Source organism: Corella eumyota, chromosome 7 (assembly GCF_963082875.1).
Source record: "Corella eumyota chromosome 7, kaCorEumy4.1, whole genome shotgun sequence".
Classification (NCBI taxonomy): Eukaryota; Metazoa; Chordata; class Ascidiacea; order Phlebobranchia; family Corellidae; genus Corella; species Corella eumyota.
Window position 1 is genome coordinate 5,958,629 of NC_137496.1, and position 21,052 is coordinate 5,979,680.

At 30.7% G+C, this 21,052-nt stretch overlaps 2 protein-coding genes across 2 annotated transcripts; one reads left to right on the forward strand and one right to left on the reverse strand.

Annotated features, from left to right (window-relative positions):
* Positions 1 to 138: 138 nt before the first annotated feature.
* Positions 139 to 9,550, reverse strand: LOC145760589 (GTP-binding protein 4-like). Its single transcript, XM_082574510.1, has 15 exons — positions 9,452 to 9,550; positions 7,988 to 8,158; positions 7,724 to 7,827; positions 7,229 to 7,364; positions 6,243 to 6,344; positions 4,783 to 4,875; positions 4,185 to 4,376; positions 3,597 to 3,717; positions 3,110 to 3,255; positions 2,332 to 2,500; positions 2,051 to 2,217; positions 1,740 to 1,838; positions 1,498 to 1,608; positions 741 to 884; positions 139 to 360 (listed from the first exon to the last, which is right to left on the reverse strand). The coding sequence occupies exons 1-15, from the start codon at positions 9,497 to 9,499 to the stop codon at positions 208 to 210; spliced, it is 1,956 nt and encodes a 651-aa protein (XP_082430636.1). The 5' UTR covers positions 9,500 to 9,550; the 3' UTR covers positions 139 to 207.
* Positions 9,551 to 10,141: 591 nt separating this feature from the next.
* LOC145759295 (DENN domain-containing protein 11-like) lies at positions 10,142 to 21,052 on the forward strand. Its single transcript, XM_082573092.1, has 10 exons — positions 10,142 to 10,267; positions 10,484 to 10,789; positions 11,901 to 12,000; positions 12,346 to 12,504; positions 13,714 to 13,852; positions 14,934 to 15,072; positions 16,276 to 16,401; positions 17,376 to 17,526; positions 18,559 to 18,630; positions 19,243 to 21,052. The coding sequence occupies exons 2-10, from the start codon at positions 10,558 to 10,560 to the stop codon at positions 19,439 to 19,441; spliced, it is 1,317 nt and encodes a 438-aa protein (XP_082429218.1). The 5' UTR covers positions 10,142 to 10,267; positions 10,484 to 10,557; the 3' UTR covers positions 19,442 to 21,052.

Below are 21,052 nucleotides of genomic sequence, written 5' to 3' on the forward strand. Positions count from 1 at the left end.
TGCTTTAAATAACTAACTTAGAACAGCAACTAATTGCGGACCTTATAAACATACATGTTGCACTAAATCTAAACCAAGGTTAGTGTTTGATATTAAATGTACCGCATCAAAATTAAAAAAAAACACAGCCGACCTTGTCAAAGTTTCTATTTATTACCAATATTAAGTCACAATTATTTGCAACAGTTTTTTAACAACAAACGTCATCTAGCGGCGTGTCGTTTTACCCACACCGCGTTTGCCAGTGTTGAGATGGCGGGGCCGTAGGGTCGGAATGTGGCGATCTGATTCACCAGCCTTACCCATTTGAATAAGTTTGTGCTGAGACTGTTTAGCCATTTTTCGTGCTTTGGCTTGCATCTAACAAAAAAAAATTCAATTTTAGGTTTAAGTTTTATACTTTACAAGCAGCCTGATTGAGAATCAGAACATCTAATTTCAATACATAAGGTATTGGGTTTGATTTTTACGGCTCTTGTGTTGTTGCGCTCTTTAAAAAAAAGGCTATAAATGGTATAAACTTCTGGTCAGACAACACTTAATCCGCAGCTTAATTATCAGGCAAATATAATTTATATGATCCCAAACTGCTAAAGCCAATCCAAGACTGAGTCGGGGTAACTGATGTTACTCCATGTTTTGATAGTAAGGTCGACCATTTCACGTCGAGGGCAAAAAAATATAAAAATCATAAAAAAAACTTTAAAAAATATAAATTGTCATTTTTTTAAAAATTTCACCTCCGGATCTCGAACACCGCTTTGATCACGTGATTTCGACTGACTTCGTGCTCTCGAGCGCGACCTAGTTGTGTCCATTGCAGAATCGTCTCTTTTACGTTTGCCCAAAAACTTTCGCGTTTTGCTTCTGGCCCTAAAGTGTGCCTTAAAAAACAGTAATTGTAATTAGGTGGTGATTATTACTCATCAATAAAATAATCAAATATTTTATCAAAAAAACATTTGGCTTACAACACGAGGCTATTGGTTTAATTTACACTGCTTTTGTGCCATTGCTTTTTTTAATAAGGCCCTTTAAACGAAACAAATACCTACCAATCTTAAAGACAATTGGTATTAAATTTATTCGACAGAAACCTTAATAGTTTAAAAACGGCAGCTAAAAAATGGTCGAGTAACAAAACCGGAAGCATGTTGTAGTGCTAAAAACACTACACCACACATGGGGTTGTGGGTTCTCTCATGCTGTAGCGCCCTTGAGCAAGGCGCTATAAACAGTATAAACTCCTGCTGAGCCAGCACTTAATCAGCAGAATAAATATTGAGCAATAATAATCTATATAATATCCCAAACTGCAACAGGGTACTCGAGACTGGGTCAGAGTAGCTGATGTTACTCGATTTTTAGGTCGCACATACGACATTCCCACATCAACGATAAAGATATATACAAAAAAAATGTTTTCCTTTATTTAGCAAATAAAGTTCTTCCATCGAAAATAATATACAAAAAATACCTAGAATTAAACACAAATACCTTGATAGAAGAAGATTCCAAATCCACTCCTAGCTGACCGAGCTTCTTAACCATTTCCTTTGAAGTTTTATTTTTGGCCGCCTCAACACCAGGCAATTTAGCCTTTTTTACCTTGAAAAATAAAGAAATGTTTTATAAAAATAATTTAAATACCTTATTTTTTATTAAATAGTCACATAACATAACTCGACAAGTAAAATTATTCCTATGATTCTAAAGCAGTAAATGTATATAAAAGATACCTTTCTTTTAAGATGACTTTCTGCAAGACGAATTGCCTTTTTCTCCCTTATAAGGGAGGCCATCTTTCTTATTTCCTTTATTTCTTCATTATCAGATTCCTAATAAATCAAAATTAATTTCTTAAAATTTTAATTTTTTAGGTTTCTTTGTTTGCTAGCCCAATACCTTAAACTAGGTGGCAATAATGAAAGACCAAATAAATTTTATTATTGTTTTTAACTTATTAATTCTCAAAGTGGGAAGGCTGACATAATGAAATAGAAAAACACTTGAACCACCAATAGAATAAAATTTGGTAACATAAATTTACATCATCGTTGTCATAGAAACCAGCAGCCTCACGTAACCCCTCCTCCTTCTCTAACTCTTCCAGTTTGTAGAAGATCTCAGGGTCAATAAAATCAGAGACATTATGACCTTCCCAAACCTCTGGAAGTTTGTCGTCTTTTTCGTCATTATTTTTAATGTCCCACCATTCTAAAAAATACACAATTATAAAAAAAAATATAATATTTCGTTTTAATTCAGAAGCAGTAGAAATAAAATTAGGTATCAAAAAAAAATATTGGTATACATAAAAACAAAAATTACTTTGTAAATTAAGGATGTAATCATCTTCCATTTCCAATTCCAGATCTCTTTCTGTTTTTTTTCTTTGCTCTGTTTCCATAACAACCACACCATCTTTTACATTAACTAATTCTTTGGATTTTAGAGCTCTTTTTTTTAGCACCGATTCCGGAATGCAAGCAGGCCGTTGCTGAATAAAAGAAAGCATTTTTTTTGGCTTTAATATCAAAACCAAACAACGTTTGTTATCTTGTGTTGGTTTTAATATCTGGTATTCAAACAAAAAAGTTATGTAAAAGGGTCCAAATGACAGCGTATACAACCATATGCCAGGTAATGTTGCTTTAAATGCTTAGTGAGCTAAAAAAGTTTACCTTTTTTAATATTTCAAACCCTTAATCTCAAAAAGTAAACAATCAGTTTTAAAAATAATAGTATCCTTGTGCAAGTTAAAAACCCTAAAAACTTAGCGACTTCATGATACCTTTAAGCATTTTGAAAATTGGGAACTTTAGCTTAAGGAAATAAGTAAATTTGTAGAAAATCGATTTTATTTTACAGTTTATTTTCTATAAGTTGGTTTAGCCCTTGCAAGGTTTTCCATGAGGTCATAAAATGTATTATGTGGGAAAAATAGAAGAAAAAAACATTAGTTATTTTTATATTTGGTAAAATGATTTTTTTAGTACCCCTTTTAAACAGCAAAAAAAAACAACTACTTTCAAACAAAATTTGCAAAAAAGGGAATTTGAAATTCATAAATTATCATTTTAGTAAAAATTTCTAAAAATATTCTTACTTTCTGATCCCTTTGAATAGGTTGAGCCACCCTCAATCTATTAATAACACTATTAACCTTTTTTCCCTTCATTTTTGACTCAACTCTATCTAGCAACAACATATCACAAGCAGATTGTCTCAACTCCATTATCCCATCTCCACTTACTGCAGAAATAAAAAAGTTCTTGTATTTTACTATAGGAAACTTAAATGGGCATATTAAGCAGTTATTTGTCTTTCGTTTAAAATATATATATTTTTTTGTAGATATCTTTATCCTCAATGTGGGAAGGTCGTATGCACGACCTAAACAAAGAGAAACATTAGTTACTCCGACCCAGTCTCGAGTTGCTTTAGCAGTTTGGGATATTATAGATTATAATTGCCCGGTAATTATGCTGCTGATTAAGTGCTGGCTCAGCAGGAGTTACCGTTTATAGCGCCTTACTCAATGTAATATCCCTTTAAATTAAAAAAAAAATTGAAATTAAAATAATATTACCAACCTGTGCTAGTCCAAAATATTGAAATTCCTTCTTTTTCTAGTTCTTCAAAAACCTTTTTATTTTCTTCGGACAAATCTTCTCTAGCCACTATATCAGTTTTGTTTGCCATAATAAACAAAGGCTGAAAACAATAAAATAGACTACTAACTTAAATTAACATAATTTTGGGAAAAATCATTAATTAAAAGCCCATCAATCAACACAGTAGAAGTTAAAAATATTAAAAAAAGAGATTACATATGTTGTCCGGTTCTAGACAAAACCTAATTACACTACGTCTCTCCTAAATTCTCTCATCAGGATTACGGTGCGAGAGAATTGTTACCAAGGAATTACCGGGTCGAACTAGACAAAACATAATAACTCGTCTAAATTCTCTCGTCTGGATGACCCTTGCAAGAGAATTATTACTTACAGATTACGAATTCTCTCCCATGGTAAACGGCATGTTGTTTTGTCTAGAGCCGGACAACATACATAACCCAAAAAAAGTATAAACTTGATACCTATAAATTTTCTTTAAAATTAAATAAATTGTAAATTGAACATTTGTAAGCACAACAGTATCACATTCAAATCTGTATTTACCTTATTAGCAAACAAAGGTTTTATATTTTTAAACAACTGAAGCTGAGATTGTATAGATTCGCCACATTGCTCCGATACATCCATAACGTACAACACAGCGGCTCGTAAATGAGCAAGTGCAGTTATCGACAACATTTCAATTGTATTTCTATTTTCCAACGGCTGATCTAATATTCCTGGCGTATCAATAACCTATTGTTTATTAAAAAAACAATGTATTCATCAATTAGGAAAAACAAGACATTAAATATTAATTTTAAATAAAAAGAGTGTTTCTGATTATACAATTAAACCGGCAGCGTGGTGTAGTAGTAAGAACACTTGCTACACCACCATGAGGTCGTGGATCCAATCCCCACTGCTCTCATGCTGTAGCGCCCTTGTGTAAGGCGCTATAAACGGTATGAACTCCTGCTGAGCCAGCACTTAATCAGCAGCATAATTACCGGGCAATTATAATTTATAATATCCCAAACTACCAAGGCAACTCGAGACTGGGTCGGAGTAACTGATGTTACTCTATGTTTAGGTTGCGCATTCCTTCCCACATAGAGGATAAAGATATATATATCTAAAAAAACTCATGATTTTAACTCACCTGCCATCGTAAGTAGCGATAATCCATGTGACCGACATACAAAGATTTTGTTGTAAAAGCGTAAGGTTGCACTTCAACCTCAGCTCTAGTTAACTAAAAAGAATATAAATAGTTGGGTAATGCAAGTACACAACAACTTTTACAACATTTTATGTTAAAAATCAAACAAAAATACAAAAAAATAACAACAATTTTTTTATTGTTTGTAAGGGTTCTTAATAATATCTAGCAAACATTATGCCAAAAAAAAACATATTAGAAAAGATTTAGTTAAATATTATTAATTTTTACAAAATGTTGTTTCATCCTTAGGAACTCCATAGCATAAGTAAGAAAATTATATAATTCGTGCCACTATAAATTAACTTTGGTAACATTGATCAATTAAACTGACTGGAATGTAACAAAAGTTTTCTGTAACCGTTAATGTAATACCGGCAGCGTAGTGTAATGGTAACACTTGCTACACCACCAGGAGGTTGTGGGTTCCATCCCCACTGCTCTCATGCTTTAGCGCCCTTGAGTAAGGTGCTATAAACGGTATAAACGCCCGCTGAGCCAGCACTTAATCCGTAGCATAATTACCAGCCAATTATAGTCTGTATAATACCCCAAACTGCTAAAGAAAAACAAACAAAGAAACAATTCTAATTTTACAAAAACAATAGTTTATATCTTAGTTGATATTTAAGCTAACTTAAAGTTTGTTTAGAATTAGTTTCTAAAGCTGACATAAAAGCAAGATGGCATTCATATATATACATCATTTAAAAGTTACAATGTTTAAACCTGGCATACAGTATTGAACATTAGGGATGGGTTGAGATCCGACTATTAAGTTTTTTTAAGATTCGGGCTCGTTGAATATATTTTTGGACTTGCCTGCCGAATCTTACGCATGTACTTTTAATTAATTGTAATAATTTAAGAGAGATATTTTTTTTTTATTTTTTAAAGTTAAACATGCCTGGACAGGTTTGCTTTCATTGCCGTAGCAACATTTGTGTTTTATTTAAGCTTTTTATTTCGTCTAAGGTTGCAGTTACGTGATTGCAAAATCGCTTAAAGTTGGGGAATAAAATAATAGAGAATAAAATAGCTTTCCTATATTTAAATTGCGCAGTTTACTTCGGCTTATGCCCATTGACATTTAAATTGATGACGTCATAGCTAAGTACTTGGATTCGATCGAATCTTATTTTTGATTGCTAGTATTCAACGAATCCTATTTTGTCCCATCCCTAATATATATTTCTTTCTTAACATGGTTTACCTTTAAAAAAAATCATTAACACACATATTAATAAAAGCTACATTTAACTCAAATTTAACAGAAAATAATAATTTTTAAGATAAATTAAAGGGTAAATTTTAATGCAAAATTAACTTCATGTGCTCACCTTTGATTTATCGACAAAAATTATTTACTACTGCAATATCTTATTAGTTTTCGAGCTTACCTTATTTATTAAACTAGACTTTCCCACGTTTGGAAATCCGCTAATAATCAGGGTTCTTGTGTTGGGGTCTATACTTGGTAATCTTGACATATGTTGTCGAACCTAAATAAAATATTTAAATATTACCTGCACACTTTAAAGAAGTAGGACACTACAGACGATACAGGATGTAGCTTAAGAACATTGTATATATAAATTATAATATAAAAATTAAAAAAAAAATCAATTATTTAATTTTTTCAATAACGACGATGGTTAGTTATAAAAAAAGAAATAAAAAATATATATACATATCTGATAAAAGAAATAAATATAACAAAATTGCTGTTCAAAGAATCTAATTTTTTATGGTTAATATATATAAATTAATTTTTTAATGTAAAATAGGGTATCACATTTTAATATACCTTTATTATGCAACAAAACCTCTTTAAAATAGTTGCTACTTAGAAGCTAAATATCATAAGTCTAAAGCTAACATCCACAAAATATACCTTGCATTCATTTACATTTATCAAAAAGATTTAAATTAATATTAATTGGCATCCCTTATTTGGTGCACAGTCTAGTGGAAAGAACACTTGCTACACCACCATGAGGTTATGGGTTCAATCCCCCCTGCTCTCATACATAAACTCCTGCTGAGCCAGCAATTAATCGGCAGCATAATTATCGGGCAATTATAATCTCTATAATATACCAAATTGCTAAAGGCAACTCGAGACTGGGTCGAAGTAACTAATTTTACTCTATGTATAGGTTGCGCATTGAACTTCTCACATTGAGGAAAAAAATATATACAAAAGAAAATTATTTATTTAAATATTGAAATTTTTTTTTATATATATATATACACAATTAAATTTTTTTTTAATAAAAAGTGTGTTAATAGTAACAATAAACTAAATATATTTATAACTTTTCTTATCTTTCTTACACACAATTCATGTTTACAAAGAAAAAAACGTTAAATTAAAAAAAATCACCTCTTCCAAATATTCCAAAGTTTGTTTTTGACGTTTCATGATCGTGCACATTCGCCCTAAAGCAGCTCTTTTTAACATTTTGCATCGGTACAACGAATCGCCATATTTCATAAGTCGCGTGTAATCCCGACCAACACTACAAAGAAATCAGAATTTTTAGTATAGGCTAATTAAGTAAAAAGTTAATTAAGCTTAAAAAACTTGACACATTTCCGCAGCGTGATGTAGTGGAAAAACACTTGCTACAGCTCATGAGGTCATGGGTTCAATTCCCACTGCTTTCATGATGCAGCGCCCTTGAGTAACACGCTATAAACAATATAAACTAGCACTTAATCAGTAGGATAATTATCGGGCAATAATAGTCTCTATAATATCCCAAACTGCCACAGGCAACTTAAGACGGGGTCAGAATAACTGATGTTACTCTATGTTTAGGTCGTGCATTCAACCTTCACACAACAAGGATAAAAATATATACAAAAAAAAACCCACTTGTCAATTAAATGTTTAGCAGTGTTTAATTGGCCAAGAGCTAATTTGTAATGATCTTTGTCGTACAAAACATTCATTAAATCGCCATAAAATGGATGAACATCCTAAAAAACAAATAAAATATATAATATATACAGAATGTAAGACATATAAATGTAAAGGAAACATTAAGTAGACTTACAGATTTATTTATGTTTTTTTTTATTACAATTACTAAGCTTTTTAATGTTTTTTTTTTACTTTTAATTTAATTTCTTATGTTACCTCAACCTTCGGGAACTCAGTCAAAATAGTTGAAAGTCTGTCATGATAACTTTGCGAAGTAAACTTAACCTTTCGAACATAAAATGAACGAATTCGACTGATGTGGTAACTTCTGTGAATTACAGTTGGCGTTTTTCTTTGTGTTTTGGACAGTGTTATGTCAATAAAATCCTAAAAAAATAGTTAAGAATTAATTTTTGACCTTTTAAACCTATATATATATAAATATATACAAAAACATTTACTATAAAACAAGGGGTCTGCCTTTATTACAGTTGTTCATTTTAAAATTTTGAATATAACATTTTACAGAAATTAATGTTACATTAAAGAACATTTTTTTAAAGGACATTTTTTAGGGAACAAATTAAAGAACATTTCATAGAGAAGGTTTGGGGTATCGGTAAAATGGTGTTTTCATATCGAATGAAATAAATCTTAATCCTGACATATTTAAAATTATTTTGGTCATTGTTACTTTTATTTGATTTTCAATCAATCTAGGATTTTTTATAAATATATACGTAAAAGAACAAAATTTGCCTAAATCTCTAGCATAGAAAATTCACATTCTGAAGTTTCCAAAACAGGTGACTTTAAAACATCTATACATACATTTTAATAAAAAAAAGCATAAGGTAGTAAAATTATTATCCAGCTCCAAATTTGAAAAGTTTTAGGCAGTAGTATACAGCAGAACTTAATTTTTATCATAATTGGTTAAGAGCTTTACATTTTTAGTAAACTGCAAATTTAAAGTTCTATGATATATATATAGAAGACTAGAAGATTTGGCCAAAAGGTTCGACCTGAAAAACGCAGAAGGTTGGCGACGAAATTGCTGCGTAAAATGTTAGCATAAGACCACATTTTACCGATATTTAAAACAAAAATTTTGCAAAAGTAAAGTACGTAAAACAGTTTTTATTGGTTGTTACAATAAATATGCATGTTAACTTTTTAAATATTTATTCTTTTAAAAATTTTTGTTTTAAAAACGTATTTTTAAAATGAATTAAAGACAGGCACTTTTGGCTTGCAAAATTTTACGACTAATCGCTCTCAACCTGCAAAATTTTATGACTAACCACTTTTATATTTGAAACAATTTCATTATATATATATATATTCAAAAACAATATATAATTAAACTTTTCCGGAATTTTGCTTTAAATATCGATAATATAAATTCAAAATCAAGGCTATGTAGGGGACACGTAAGCAACTCCTCCAAATAATATGACCAAAAACAGAATAAGATCACAACCAACGAAAAAAGATCAAAACCGTCCGAATAAGATTACAACCGACGGAATAAGATCACAACTGACGGAATAAGTTTTTATGTAAATGGGTTAAATATTAATTTCATTATGACAGCAGTTACTACAGTGATGCTATTCTGTCCAAGTTTTTATTTATTCGATATGATATGATATATATACAATAATTTAATAAAAATACCTTAGAAGATGGCACAACAGTAATTTTCTTAAAGTTGTACAACGACATTTTCACTTACAGACTCACATCAATTAACATTAACTGATTAACTTAAAATCTGTATAAAAAATAAAATCAGAAAATGTCTGATTAATTATTTTAGTCTGATTAATTATTTTACTAATTGATGCAAAACTAACTAACTTTTAGCAATTACTTAAAACGTGGACAGTCAGACAGTAGAAATAAAACCACGTAGAAATACCGCATGGGATTTACAGAATTCTTATCAAGATTATAAAAATTAAAAAAAAGCTTTACCACGAAGTATAACTTTAAAAAAAAAATACATTTTATTTTATTAAAATATTTAATTTTTAAAACATGACATTTTTTAATAAAGCTGTAACGAACTATGTTCCTGTTATTTTGTTTTTAATTTTTATGGTTTTTAAACTATTTGAAAACACTGTTGTTCTGGTATTCGCTCTAACGAAATCAATCTAGTTTCTGACTCGACAGAAAAACGACCAAATGTTTGTTTTCATGCGCGGCATATTGTCGTTTTTATCGTGAAATAAATTTTAGTTGTTGCGGTATTTTAATTTGAGGGACAATAATTAAGTACGGGATGCGGGATAGTACAGGACCGCATGTAAACGTTAACAAAAATCCGCGGAATGCGGGACGGAATTTTTGTACTTTCCTACAGGCAGACAGGATGAATGCAGTATTTAGCTAAAAGGCTAAGGGATGATGCAGAATGGACTTCACAGCTTTAAAGGCCAAGTGATGATGCAAAATCGATTATAAAGCAAAAAAGAAGATTATGAAAGGGTATAAAAATTCGTTCTTTACCGCATTTAGCGTTTTTTTGTTAACGTTTACATCTGTACATTTGCCCTCGGTATTTTCCGCATCCCGTATTTTAGTACTACCCGATTTTAAAACTGATCGAAGCATCCGGTCATAATCGTAATTTTAATATTAAAACAAATTGCGATTAAGTAAACCTAAATCGGCTTGAAAGTAATATTTATTGCTTAATTTTAGGCTGTTCTTTCAGTTGTTAGTCTCGTTGTCTGTATATAATAATCCTTACCACGTTAAGAAAATTTAAAAACTACATGGATGAAGATGAAAACCGCCCGTTACTCTTAAATGGCAATGAGGAGGAACATCAGTTTTCAATCTTAAATCCAGGACAAGTGAAATCGCAATTTCTGTCTGGAGAAAATAATAAGTCTTGTTATCCATATGTTCCCTTCAACTTCCAGGAGTCAATTCAGGATAACAATGTAGAGGAAGAGCCAGACAGTGTTATTTCAGTTTTTGTTGTTGCATTCGATATGCACAGAGGTAAGATTTGATGTTTATATTTATTTATTGTTTGCCTGTGTTATTTGCTGCATTTTAAGGGTCCTATAAACTATACAGGATTGAATGGATCGAATAAATTGAATAGGTACCGTGTGTTACTTACTGCATTTTAACTTGTTTATCAAGGTACTATTAAATTGTAAATTTACCTATAGGCCAGTTTTCAACAATATTTTATGCTTGCAAAAGTGAAAAATTGCATGTACAGGTGATCTAAGTTTGTGGATTTACTTTTAATTTTGTGAAAAAATCTTTTAAAAGGTAAAAATAATAGGTAAAAAAAAGCAACCCTTCTGTGATTTTTTTGTAAAAGATATCTTTAAACAAACTTAAATACAGTCTCCTAAAATTTTATTCCTTTATGTTTTTTATATATTTTAACCAAAACTACTTTTAATATAAAAACACTTACTCTATAATCACAACATATTGATAGTTTAATATCATGTTAATTTTATCTTATTGTTTTTGTTACCTTATGGTTCTCACTTTTTTTTTTAACTGTCCTAATTTTTTAATGGACTGTTATTTACAAGTAACTCAAATTGAGAACTAGTCTAAATACTGCAGTTTAGCTTTTATCATAAAATGTACAACTAATACAATTTTCTTAATACTGATACTAATGTGTATCATTATTCTTATCGCATTATTGTATTGTTAATTCTACATTTCTATAAAGTTTTACTTAAGGATATTACATAAGTGGCAACGTGGTGTAGTGGTAAGAACACTTGCTACATCATCATAAGGTATTGGGTTCAATCTCTACTGCTCTCATGCTGCAGTGCCTTTAAATAAGGCGATATAAACTGTATGAACTCCTGCTAATCCAGCACCAAATCAGCAGCATAATTACCGGGCAATTATATTCTCTATAATATCCTAAACTGCTAAAGGCAGCTTGAGACTAGGTCAGAGTAACTGATGTTACTCTAAGTTTAGGTCGCACATTTGACCTTTCCACATCGAGGATAAAGATAAAAAAAAACAGCAAGGATAGAACCAAAAATAATGTGGTAATACTAGTCTCTTAACTACTGCACCTCCTTTCTAATTTATAAAAGCTAACCAGATTTAATTTGTTCAGGGAATATTGTTGAGTGGTTTATGCCTGAAGATGTGAACCTTGATTTAATCGAATTTAAAGCAATGCCTAGTGGTGCACATACTGTTGACTACGACTTTATGTAAGTAATAAATAAGCGTTAGGCAAAGAATTTTTCCCAAAATAACCCCCCAAAAAAACAAAAGTTTTTAGCAATTGGGCTTTTACTTTTAAATATTTTACTTATTATTAGCCTCTACATACATGACAAAAAATTGACCTGTAGTTTTAAGAGTATCTTTGGTGAATGTCTCAAATTCTCAATTTTTAAAGAAACGACCTAGCATGCGTATAAATTAGCCAGAATATATTTTCATTTATATACCATTTTTAATTTTTTTTAAAAAAACTACTATTTATTTTTTTTTAAAAACTACTATAACAGCTTATAAATATATAGTTCTTATACTTTAAATTTTTTTTATAGATATTTTCGAACCAAAAATTTATTTGGTTTAAGTTGCTTTGAGAAGATCAAGATCGACTCTGAAGCAGAAAGAGGAGTGAGAATGAAAAGTGTTGGAATTCTGTCGTCTTCTTATACCAATTTATTTAAACATATGCAATTTTTGGAGAAGCAAGTTAGGTAATGTAAGAGTAATAAAATAATTACTTAACACTCCCCTCCCTATTCATGAGTAGTTCCTAGTTAAAAGCGGTCACCATAACTTAATTACTAAATTACGTACAACTCTGGGTTTAATGACCATGCCATAACATACTTTAAATCTTTTAAGTAAGCATTACAACTTAAGGTATGTTTTAAAACAATAAATTGATTTTGTCATTTTTTTTGTAGCATTACTGTAATAGGCTATTCAAAAAACAAAAACAAAAAACAACATAAAAGCAATGGAAATCGAGCTCAGGAAGTTAATTTAAAGCATTAAATATCTTGGCTATAACCCAGTCTGAAATGTAGGGCAGTTTTCGACGGGATCTCGTGTGTGCAAACATAAAATTTGGCTTGACTGCGCGTGCTTGCGTACTAAAATTTTCGGTCTACGCGTGTATGCGTGATTTATGTTTGCGTGTTTTACTTAAATTGGGGTTAAATGTGCTGCTACCACAAGGCATCCGTATTGCGCTTGTGCAAATTTTTTTAAAAACCAGGAGTTATTAAACACAGCATTCCAATATAATAGCTTAAAAGCACAAAAATTTGCTATTATATGCAAAATGATTGTTGCAGTTAAGCTTACATTAATAATTAGGTTTTGCCAAGGTATGAGCCAGTTATGAGTAACACTGGCTTGTGTATTGTGAAACCTACAAGCAAAGCAAAAATTTTCTGTTTTGTTATAAAATTTAAGATTCGTGGTGTAGTGGTTATAACATTTGACTCTATAACTTGATTTTTATTACTTAAAGTCCCATTGTAGTAGGTTTGGTGCTATAACAAGCGGCAACGTGGTGTAGTGGTATAAACACTTGCTATACTACTATGATGTTGTGGGTTCAATCTCCGCTGCTCTCATGCTGTAGCACCCTTAACTAAGGCACTATAAATGGTATAAACTCTGGCTGAGTCAGCACTTAATCAGCAGCATAATTACCGGGTAATTATAATCTATATAATATCCCAAACTGCTAAAAGCAACTCGAGACTGGGTCGGGTTAACAGTTGTTACTCTAAGTTTAGGTCTTTCGACCTTTACACATCGAGGATAAAGATATATACAAAAAAACACACTGATATATAAAAAAAAATTATAAAACCATTTTAAATAAGAATACATTTCAAGTTTACATTTTGTTGTAAAATAATGAAAATAAAACACCTTTTATTTTATAGAACACAGTTGCACTCTCCCGACAACTATGACAATCTGTTTGAATTTTATAAAGAAAAACAAGCCTTGTTGTCCAGTGCTTTATGTCAACAACCATCACTCAAATTTAACCATCGCATGTTTAACTTTCCTAAAATGAAGGTTTGTTCAATTTTTTGTCACCTAAGTATTGGTTTTTTGTGTTTATTGATATGCACGATCTGTACAAGTTTTTTTTGTATAGGCCTATATCTTTATCCTCGATGTCGAAAGGTCGAATGCGCGACCTAAACATAGAGTAACATTAGTTACTTTGAACCAGTCTCAAGTTGCCTTTAGCAGTTTGGGATATTATAATTGCCCTGTAATTATGCTGCTGATTAAGTGCTGGCTCAGCACGAGTTTATACCGTCTATACCGTTTATACCGTTTAAGCGCCCTACTTAAGGATGCTACAGCATGAGAGCAGTGGGGATTGATCCCACGACTTCATGGTGGTGTAGTAAGTGTTCTTACCATTACACCACGCTGCCGGTAGTTAAGTTATGCTTTTATTATAACATATATCTTATTTTGTTGTTAATTCTAAACTTTAAATTGCAGTTGTCTTTGTTGTAAAGGTAAATGGTAAAAATTTTCTATTAGTTTCTTCTTTTATTTTCATGCATTTTATTGCTGAATTAAAGATACCACCCCGCTATTCGTGGTGTACTGGAAGATCAAAAAATATGTATTCCCAGCATACCCTAACCTAACCCTCTCCTGTAAAATGCCTGTTTATTTCTAATATCATAAGCCTATTGACTTAAATACAAATAAACAGTCAACTGTCTCATTTACCGGTTTTTTATTTTCCGGTTCATTTATTTTCCGTTCCTTTATTTTCCGTTCCTTCATTTTCCTGTTCCTTTATTTTTCGTTTCCTTTAATTTCTGTTCCTTCATTTTCCATTCCCTCAAATTCCGCGTCTCCTCTTCTAAAACAACTTTTTACCAAAATGTAGGTCAACATTTTCCCTAAATTTAAGGACATTTTCCAGTATACAAGGGGGCCAATAGAAAATATGTCTAATCGTTGGTAAAAGTTTGGGACATATGTTTTTTGGCCAAATGCTCAATAGGTTAAACAACTTTTAGTACTACAACAGTAAATTTTACATTACTCAAGTGCTGTAATCTAAAATCTAAGAAAAGCTAAGAAAATCCAAGAAAATATCTAAAAAAAATTTATGTTTCGTTTACAGATAACCCATCCCGCCGGATGTTTTTTCCATTTTGTTAAATTTTTTGGAGAGAGCATTTTCGTATTGTGGAAACTGATTTTGTTGCGAAAAAGAATTTTATTTTTTTCACATCCACCAATTGGAGTTGTTTGTTATAGAGGTAACATGGTATTTTTTACATCAAGTGGATAGACATTTTTTTGTCTGTTAAAGAGATTGTGCGGTCACGAGTTAATTTAATGATTATGTTGGAATTTTTCCAATTTGCAAGAAAATACCATTATTTTTAAATTGTTTAAGTAATTTTCGAGATATCAAGGTTTAAAGTTAAAAAATTCTAATTGGGGAAATCCCTATACTCTCGAGTTATGTGCTGCGCAAGGTCATCGTCGTAAGTTCTTTTTCTGGCAGACCTTATTTTGTCACTTCTAAACGGTCTATCATATTTTTCTAAAATTTTTTTGCAGAAATCAAATTTTGCATAAAAAGCAAAATTTGCAATAATATGGGGAAAACTTGGTTTAAAAATTATTTTATTGTGGAAAGATTGACTTCATGACCTAAAATAAGGGTAGCATCAGTTACCCGAACCTAGTTTGAGTTGACTTTGGCAATTTAGGATGTTAAAGATTATGGTCGCGGGTTTTTTTTTTAAATTATGTTCGAATTTTCCAACTTGCACAAAGATATCATTTTTTTTAAATTGATCAAGTAGTTTTTAAGATATTGAGATTTGATTTTTAATATGCAGAACCCAACCTTAATTTGTTAGAATTTTTCAATACAGCCTACCTAATTAAAAACACTTTAAAAGTAACAACTGTCTTATATAATATGGATAAACTTTGCTTTTTATGCTAAGTTGGTTTCAGGAAAAACGATTAAAAAAAAATACAACAAACAGCTCAAAAAGGCCAAAATAAGGTTATTTTCCTATACCTGCCAGCATAGAAACTTACACGATGACGTCTGTGCGTCACGTGACTCGCGAACATAGGGATTTTCCCTATTTACCTTCAAATCCCGATATCTCAAAAACTACTTGACCAATTTTTAAAATAATGGTATCCTCGTGCAAGTTGGAAAAATTTCAACATAATTAAAAAAGAGTCCCTGCCACCACATCATCTCTTTAAACTTTTTTTTTTGTTTTTTTTGATTGGCAGAAGTACTAGAACACTAACATTTAAGAATTGAGATATATTACTTGTACAACAATATACCCCACTTTGCAAAATAAATTCATCATGTTGGAACTCGTGATATTTAAAAGAAAGAAAGCAATTTAAGCCTTTTGCGAGAAACTATTTTAGGTTGGTAATATTTAGATAGTCAATAAAAAAAATTAATATTATTTATTTAGTATACTCTGCATGCTGTCTCAGTAAAGTTACCTCACAAGTATTCGAGCACAAATATCCGGAACCTTATTTTTACGTCAACATCGCCGACATAGAACAGCTGGAAAACGAGAATTCATATGTTGCATGTAAGTGAACATCTTGTTTAAATATTAATTTGCCTTTTTAGTGAAAGGGCGGCCTTCGCAACTCACCGACAGCGTGGTGTAGTGGTAAGAACACTTGCTACACCATCATGAGGTCATGGGTTCAATTCCCACTGCTCTCATGCTGTATCGCCCTCGAGTAAAGCGCTATAAACGGTACAAACTCCCGCTGAGCCAGCACATTAACCAGAAGCACAATTATCGGCCTGTTGTAGTTTCTATAATATCCCAAACTGCCACAGTCACCTCAAGACTGGGTCGGAGTAACTGGTGTTACTCTATGTTTAAGTCGTGCATTCGACTTTCCCACATCGAGGATAAAGATATATACAAATAAAATAAAAAAAACTTAAACATAAATTTATTATACACTTTGGTTACCCTGCCTTAGTCTTTTTTGTTTTTGTGATGTCATTAATTTTTATTACAATAAATATTTTGCCATTTGGTTTTTGCTAAAAAAGTTTCATACCTTAAAAGCAAAAATAACATAGAAGCAGTGGGCATTAATCGAAGGACCTCATGAAGTGAAGGGTTAAAACTTTTTTTTTTATTTATCCTCAATGGGTGAGGGCAAATGCGCGACCTAAACATAGAGTAACATCAGTTACTCCGACCCAGTCTCTAGTTGCATGTGACAGTTTGGGAAATTATAGAGATTATAATTGCTTAAAAATTATGCTGCTGATTAAGTAATGGCTCAGCAGGAGTTCATACCGTTTATAGCGCCTTACTCAAGGGCGATACAGCAAAAGAGCAGTGGGGATTGAACCAACGACCTCATGGTGGTGAAGCAAGTGTTCTTACCACTACACCACACTGCCCTTACATGTTTTAAAATTTTTAATTCCTTAAAGTTGCATAAGTAATAAAAAAAGAATCAACTATAAATTAATTCAAAAACAAACATTTTTAGTGAAAAAAAAGTTTTTAAGATAAACTTTAATTTTTTTAAGGTACGACAGAAAAGATATTCGAAGAAAAGCAACACTTGTACGACATTTTTGTCAATAATCAAATAATCACCACAACAAATCAACATCTTTCCGATATCATTAAAGTCAATAACGCTGACAAGGAAAAATATAATTTTTTACAAAAACACAGGTATTGTGATTATTCGATATTATATATATATATATTTTTCACTTTAAGGTGATATGTTTATATTTTTTAATGGCTAAGGGTGTGTATTGTGATGTGTTTGAGCTATCCGTATACGCCAGCCTCAAGGGCGAATAGTGTGGCAATGGTGAGGCTCGAACCCGAAACCTTTAACCACACTACCGTACTAATTGATATTATATAACTAAATTATTAAAAAATAAAATTAATCCCTGATGTGGTTTTTTATAACTTAAATGTGGACAGGTTGACTTTATGGGCTAAACATAAGGTGAAATTTAGTACTGCGTCCAAGTAATGAGTTGCCTTTGGTAGTTTTAAATATTATTAGGCCTTTGGTAGTTTTAAATAAATTTGGTAGTTAAATATTAATATTTATGCTAGATAACTAACATGCCAAAACAGTGGAAATCAAACCAATGATATCAATTACATTGTTGCTCTAATTGCTCTTCGTTTTCAAGTAGTCATGTTGATGATAGTTATTGACCATTGTAATACGCTATCTGATTTATATATTTTTTTTGTATATATCTTTATCCTCGATGTGGGAAGGTCGAATGCGCGACCTAAACATAGAGTAACAATAGTTACTCAAACCCAGTCTCGAGTTGCTTTTTGGAATATTATAGAGAGCAGTTTGGGATATCAGAGATTATAATTGCCCGATAATTATGCTGCTGATTAAGTGCTGGCTCAGCAGCAGTTTATACTGATTATGTCGCTTTGCTCGAGGGCACTGCATGAGGGCAGTGGGGATTGAACCCACGACCTCATGGTGATGTAGCAAGTGTTCTTACCACTACACCTTTCTGCCAGTATTTTGTGTGAAAATGCATAGGCCTTATGAGTTGTACCAATATTACTATTATTAAAACTTGAGAATTTATATTTTGATACAATCTATTTTGCTAAATACTTTATTTTTTTCAGCGTTTAATACCATGTTTTTTGTCCTTGTTTTAAATTTGTTAAAAAATTTTATTGTAACATTGAAGTGTTTTTATTTTTTAGAGAAACATTCTTGCAACAACGCAGAGTTGAAGGACCGGATAACTATTACAAGGAAGAAGACTTTTATCAATCGTAAGTTAATTTTTCCTTTTTTTTGTGTGTGTAAGGTGTGCTCAAACTGACCTCGAAGCTTAAATTTACAAAATTTCAGTATCAGTACCTAATTATATAAATATTTTTTTTTAAGACGCCTTATACCATCTTCAAATTATTATAACAGCATATATTAAGTTTTTGTTAACTTTATTTATATTTGATGTAACAAAACTAGAACAACTTTTTTTTACTGTCATACAATGCTCGTTAAAGAACACTCTACTATAAAAGTTAAACCTAAAACCCAATGTTAAACCGGGAGCGTGGTGTAGTGTTCAGAACACTCTCGTACCTTACACAAGGCCTTGGGTTCGATTCCCAATGATCTCATGCTGTAGCGCCCCTAAGTAAGGCATTATAAACGGTACAAACTCCTGCTGAGCCAGTACTTAATCTGCAGCATAATTACTGGGCAATTATAATTTATATAATATCCCAAACTGCCACAGGCAACTCGAGACTAGGTCGGGGTAACTAATGTTACTCTATGTTTAGGTCGCGCTTTCGACCTTTCAACATCGAGGATAAAGATATATACAAAAAAAGGTTAATTAAAATTGTTTAACTAAAATTTTTTCTTTTTTTCAGTTATTTCTGCCATCTAAATGACCAATTATTTAAAGTTCTTTTGCTTGCATCACAGTCTGCCGAGCATTCACTCACAGAAGAGCACGTCAAAGCCATGTCATTACACCCTGTCAAAGACAGACATTTTATAATGGAACTGTTGGAATTGTATGGCATTGACGTGTTGCTTGTGGTAGACAACCCTTGTTGTCCTTTGTAGGGTAGACACCTAATTTTTTTTCAATTTTACACTTCTGATGGTAATAATTTAAACGACTAGTAAAACTGTAATGAGCCGTTGGTAAAAATGATAAAATCAATTCAAGATAATAGCGTGATATGATTATCAAACTATTTTTCAGCAAATGAATTGGAAAGTTTTAGGTTTTAAAGGTAAAATAGTTAAAAATAAACTTCAAAAAATTTAAGTCTAAAATTTTTTCACTTGGTTAAATTCATTTCTAATGTAAAGGTACTTACCCTAGTCAACGACAATTTTAAAAATGACTTCAATTTATTTATATTTTAAGATTGATAAACACAATAGTAATGGCAATAAAATTGTAGTTCTTGTCTTTTTTGACAATTTTATATATATACTGATAGTTTGTTATACTAAAATTTATCTTTATTAATTTATTTATTGTCTTATTTGTTATAATTGTATAAAAACTGTAGCAAAGTTATATTTGAATCATTATTTACTTTAATTATTTTATGTAAAAATTGTGATTTTAGTATTTTTTTATGATGTTGTATTTTAAAATTGTAAGTGGAATCAAATTTAACTGAATTTTTGAAAAAAAAACTTGTTCAGTTCGCCAAGATTATCAAAACTGTTAAAGTTAATAATTTATTGTTAAAGTTTTTTTGTTATAAAAAGTATACACAAATAATCTATAGTGTAGTTTTAAGTTATAAGTATTTATAAACATAAATTCCATCACATTAATTAGTGCCTTTTTGTTTTTATTTATAAATTTATTATTACATTTATCTTGTGTAAAAAAAGTGCCATGATAGTATGGCAAATTTTGGCCATAACAATCATTTCATTGAATGTAGTGAAGAAATAAAAAGAAATTTTGGAGTTGATGAAACAAATTAAATAAATTGCTGTTGAAGTACTTGATAATGATATTTTACATAAAATATTTTTTTTTAAAGTTTTTTTTTTTTTAGCGATTGTAAGTCTATTTTGTATACTATTAAAAACAATTCAATAAATTTTAAGTTTTCAATGATTTTTAACTCATTAAACCCATTTTGTTTTGGTTAAAATTCCACTTTAAAAACAGTATTCAGATAACCAACAATCAAATCTAGTGCTTCCAAATCTTGATACATTTTAGCACAAAATTTCAAAGATTGCTTAATTGTATTGTAGCAATTTATTGCCTTACTTTCTAATTGTTTATGTCTTTAACATTTCTGCCTTAGACTAGTTGCTTTTATTTTTTATGCAGTATTTAACATTATTTAGTTTCTGGTATTTTTGTTCAATTATTGTACAGGTGTTATTTATTAATGTTAATAGCGCCATTTTGTCAGTTTTTTACACACTAATGACAAAGAAAATTTAAAAGTAAAACGTACTAATGTTATTGTTAGAACAATATATATTAATTATTAAACATGTTTTTTTAATTTACCATAACCATAACTTTGTTTCTGTTATTCTTTAAGACAAAAAAGTTTGGTACCAACAAATTTTGTAGTTAAACAATATATTTCATTAACACTCCATTAAATTTGTTTTATTTGACAACAATATTCAGTTTTTATTTTATTTTGCTCGTGGTGCTTCGATTTTTTAATAATAAAATTTCAC

Bases quoted from the DNA above. Each gene is read 5' to 3' on its own strand.
- LOC145760589 (XM_082574510.1), bottom strand. From the start codon at position 9,499: ATGTCGTTGTACAACTTTAAGAAAATTACTGTTGTGCCATCTTCTAAG. The intron at 2,218-2,331 runs GTAATTTTTGTT...TGTATTTTTTAG, and splicing joins TTACATCCTTAATTTACAAA to AATGGTGGGACATTAAAAAT. The intron at 1,609-1,739 runs GTATCTTTTATA...TTATTTTTCAAG, and splicing joins AAAGTCATCTTAAAAGAAAG to GTAAAAAAGGCTAAATTGCC.
- LOC145759295 (XM_082573092.1), top strand. From the start codon at position 10,558: ATGGATGAAGATGAAAACCGCCCGTTACTCTTAAATGGCAATGAGGAG. The intron at 12,505-13,713 runs GTAATGTAAGAG...TTTATTTTATAG, and splicing joins TTTTTGGAGAAGCAAGTTAG to AACACAGTTGCACTCTCCCG. The intron at 18,631-19,242 runs GTAAGTTAATTT...TCTTTTTTTCAG, and splicing joins GAAGAAGACTTTTATCAATC to TTATTTCTGCCATCTAAATG.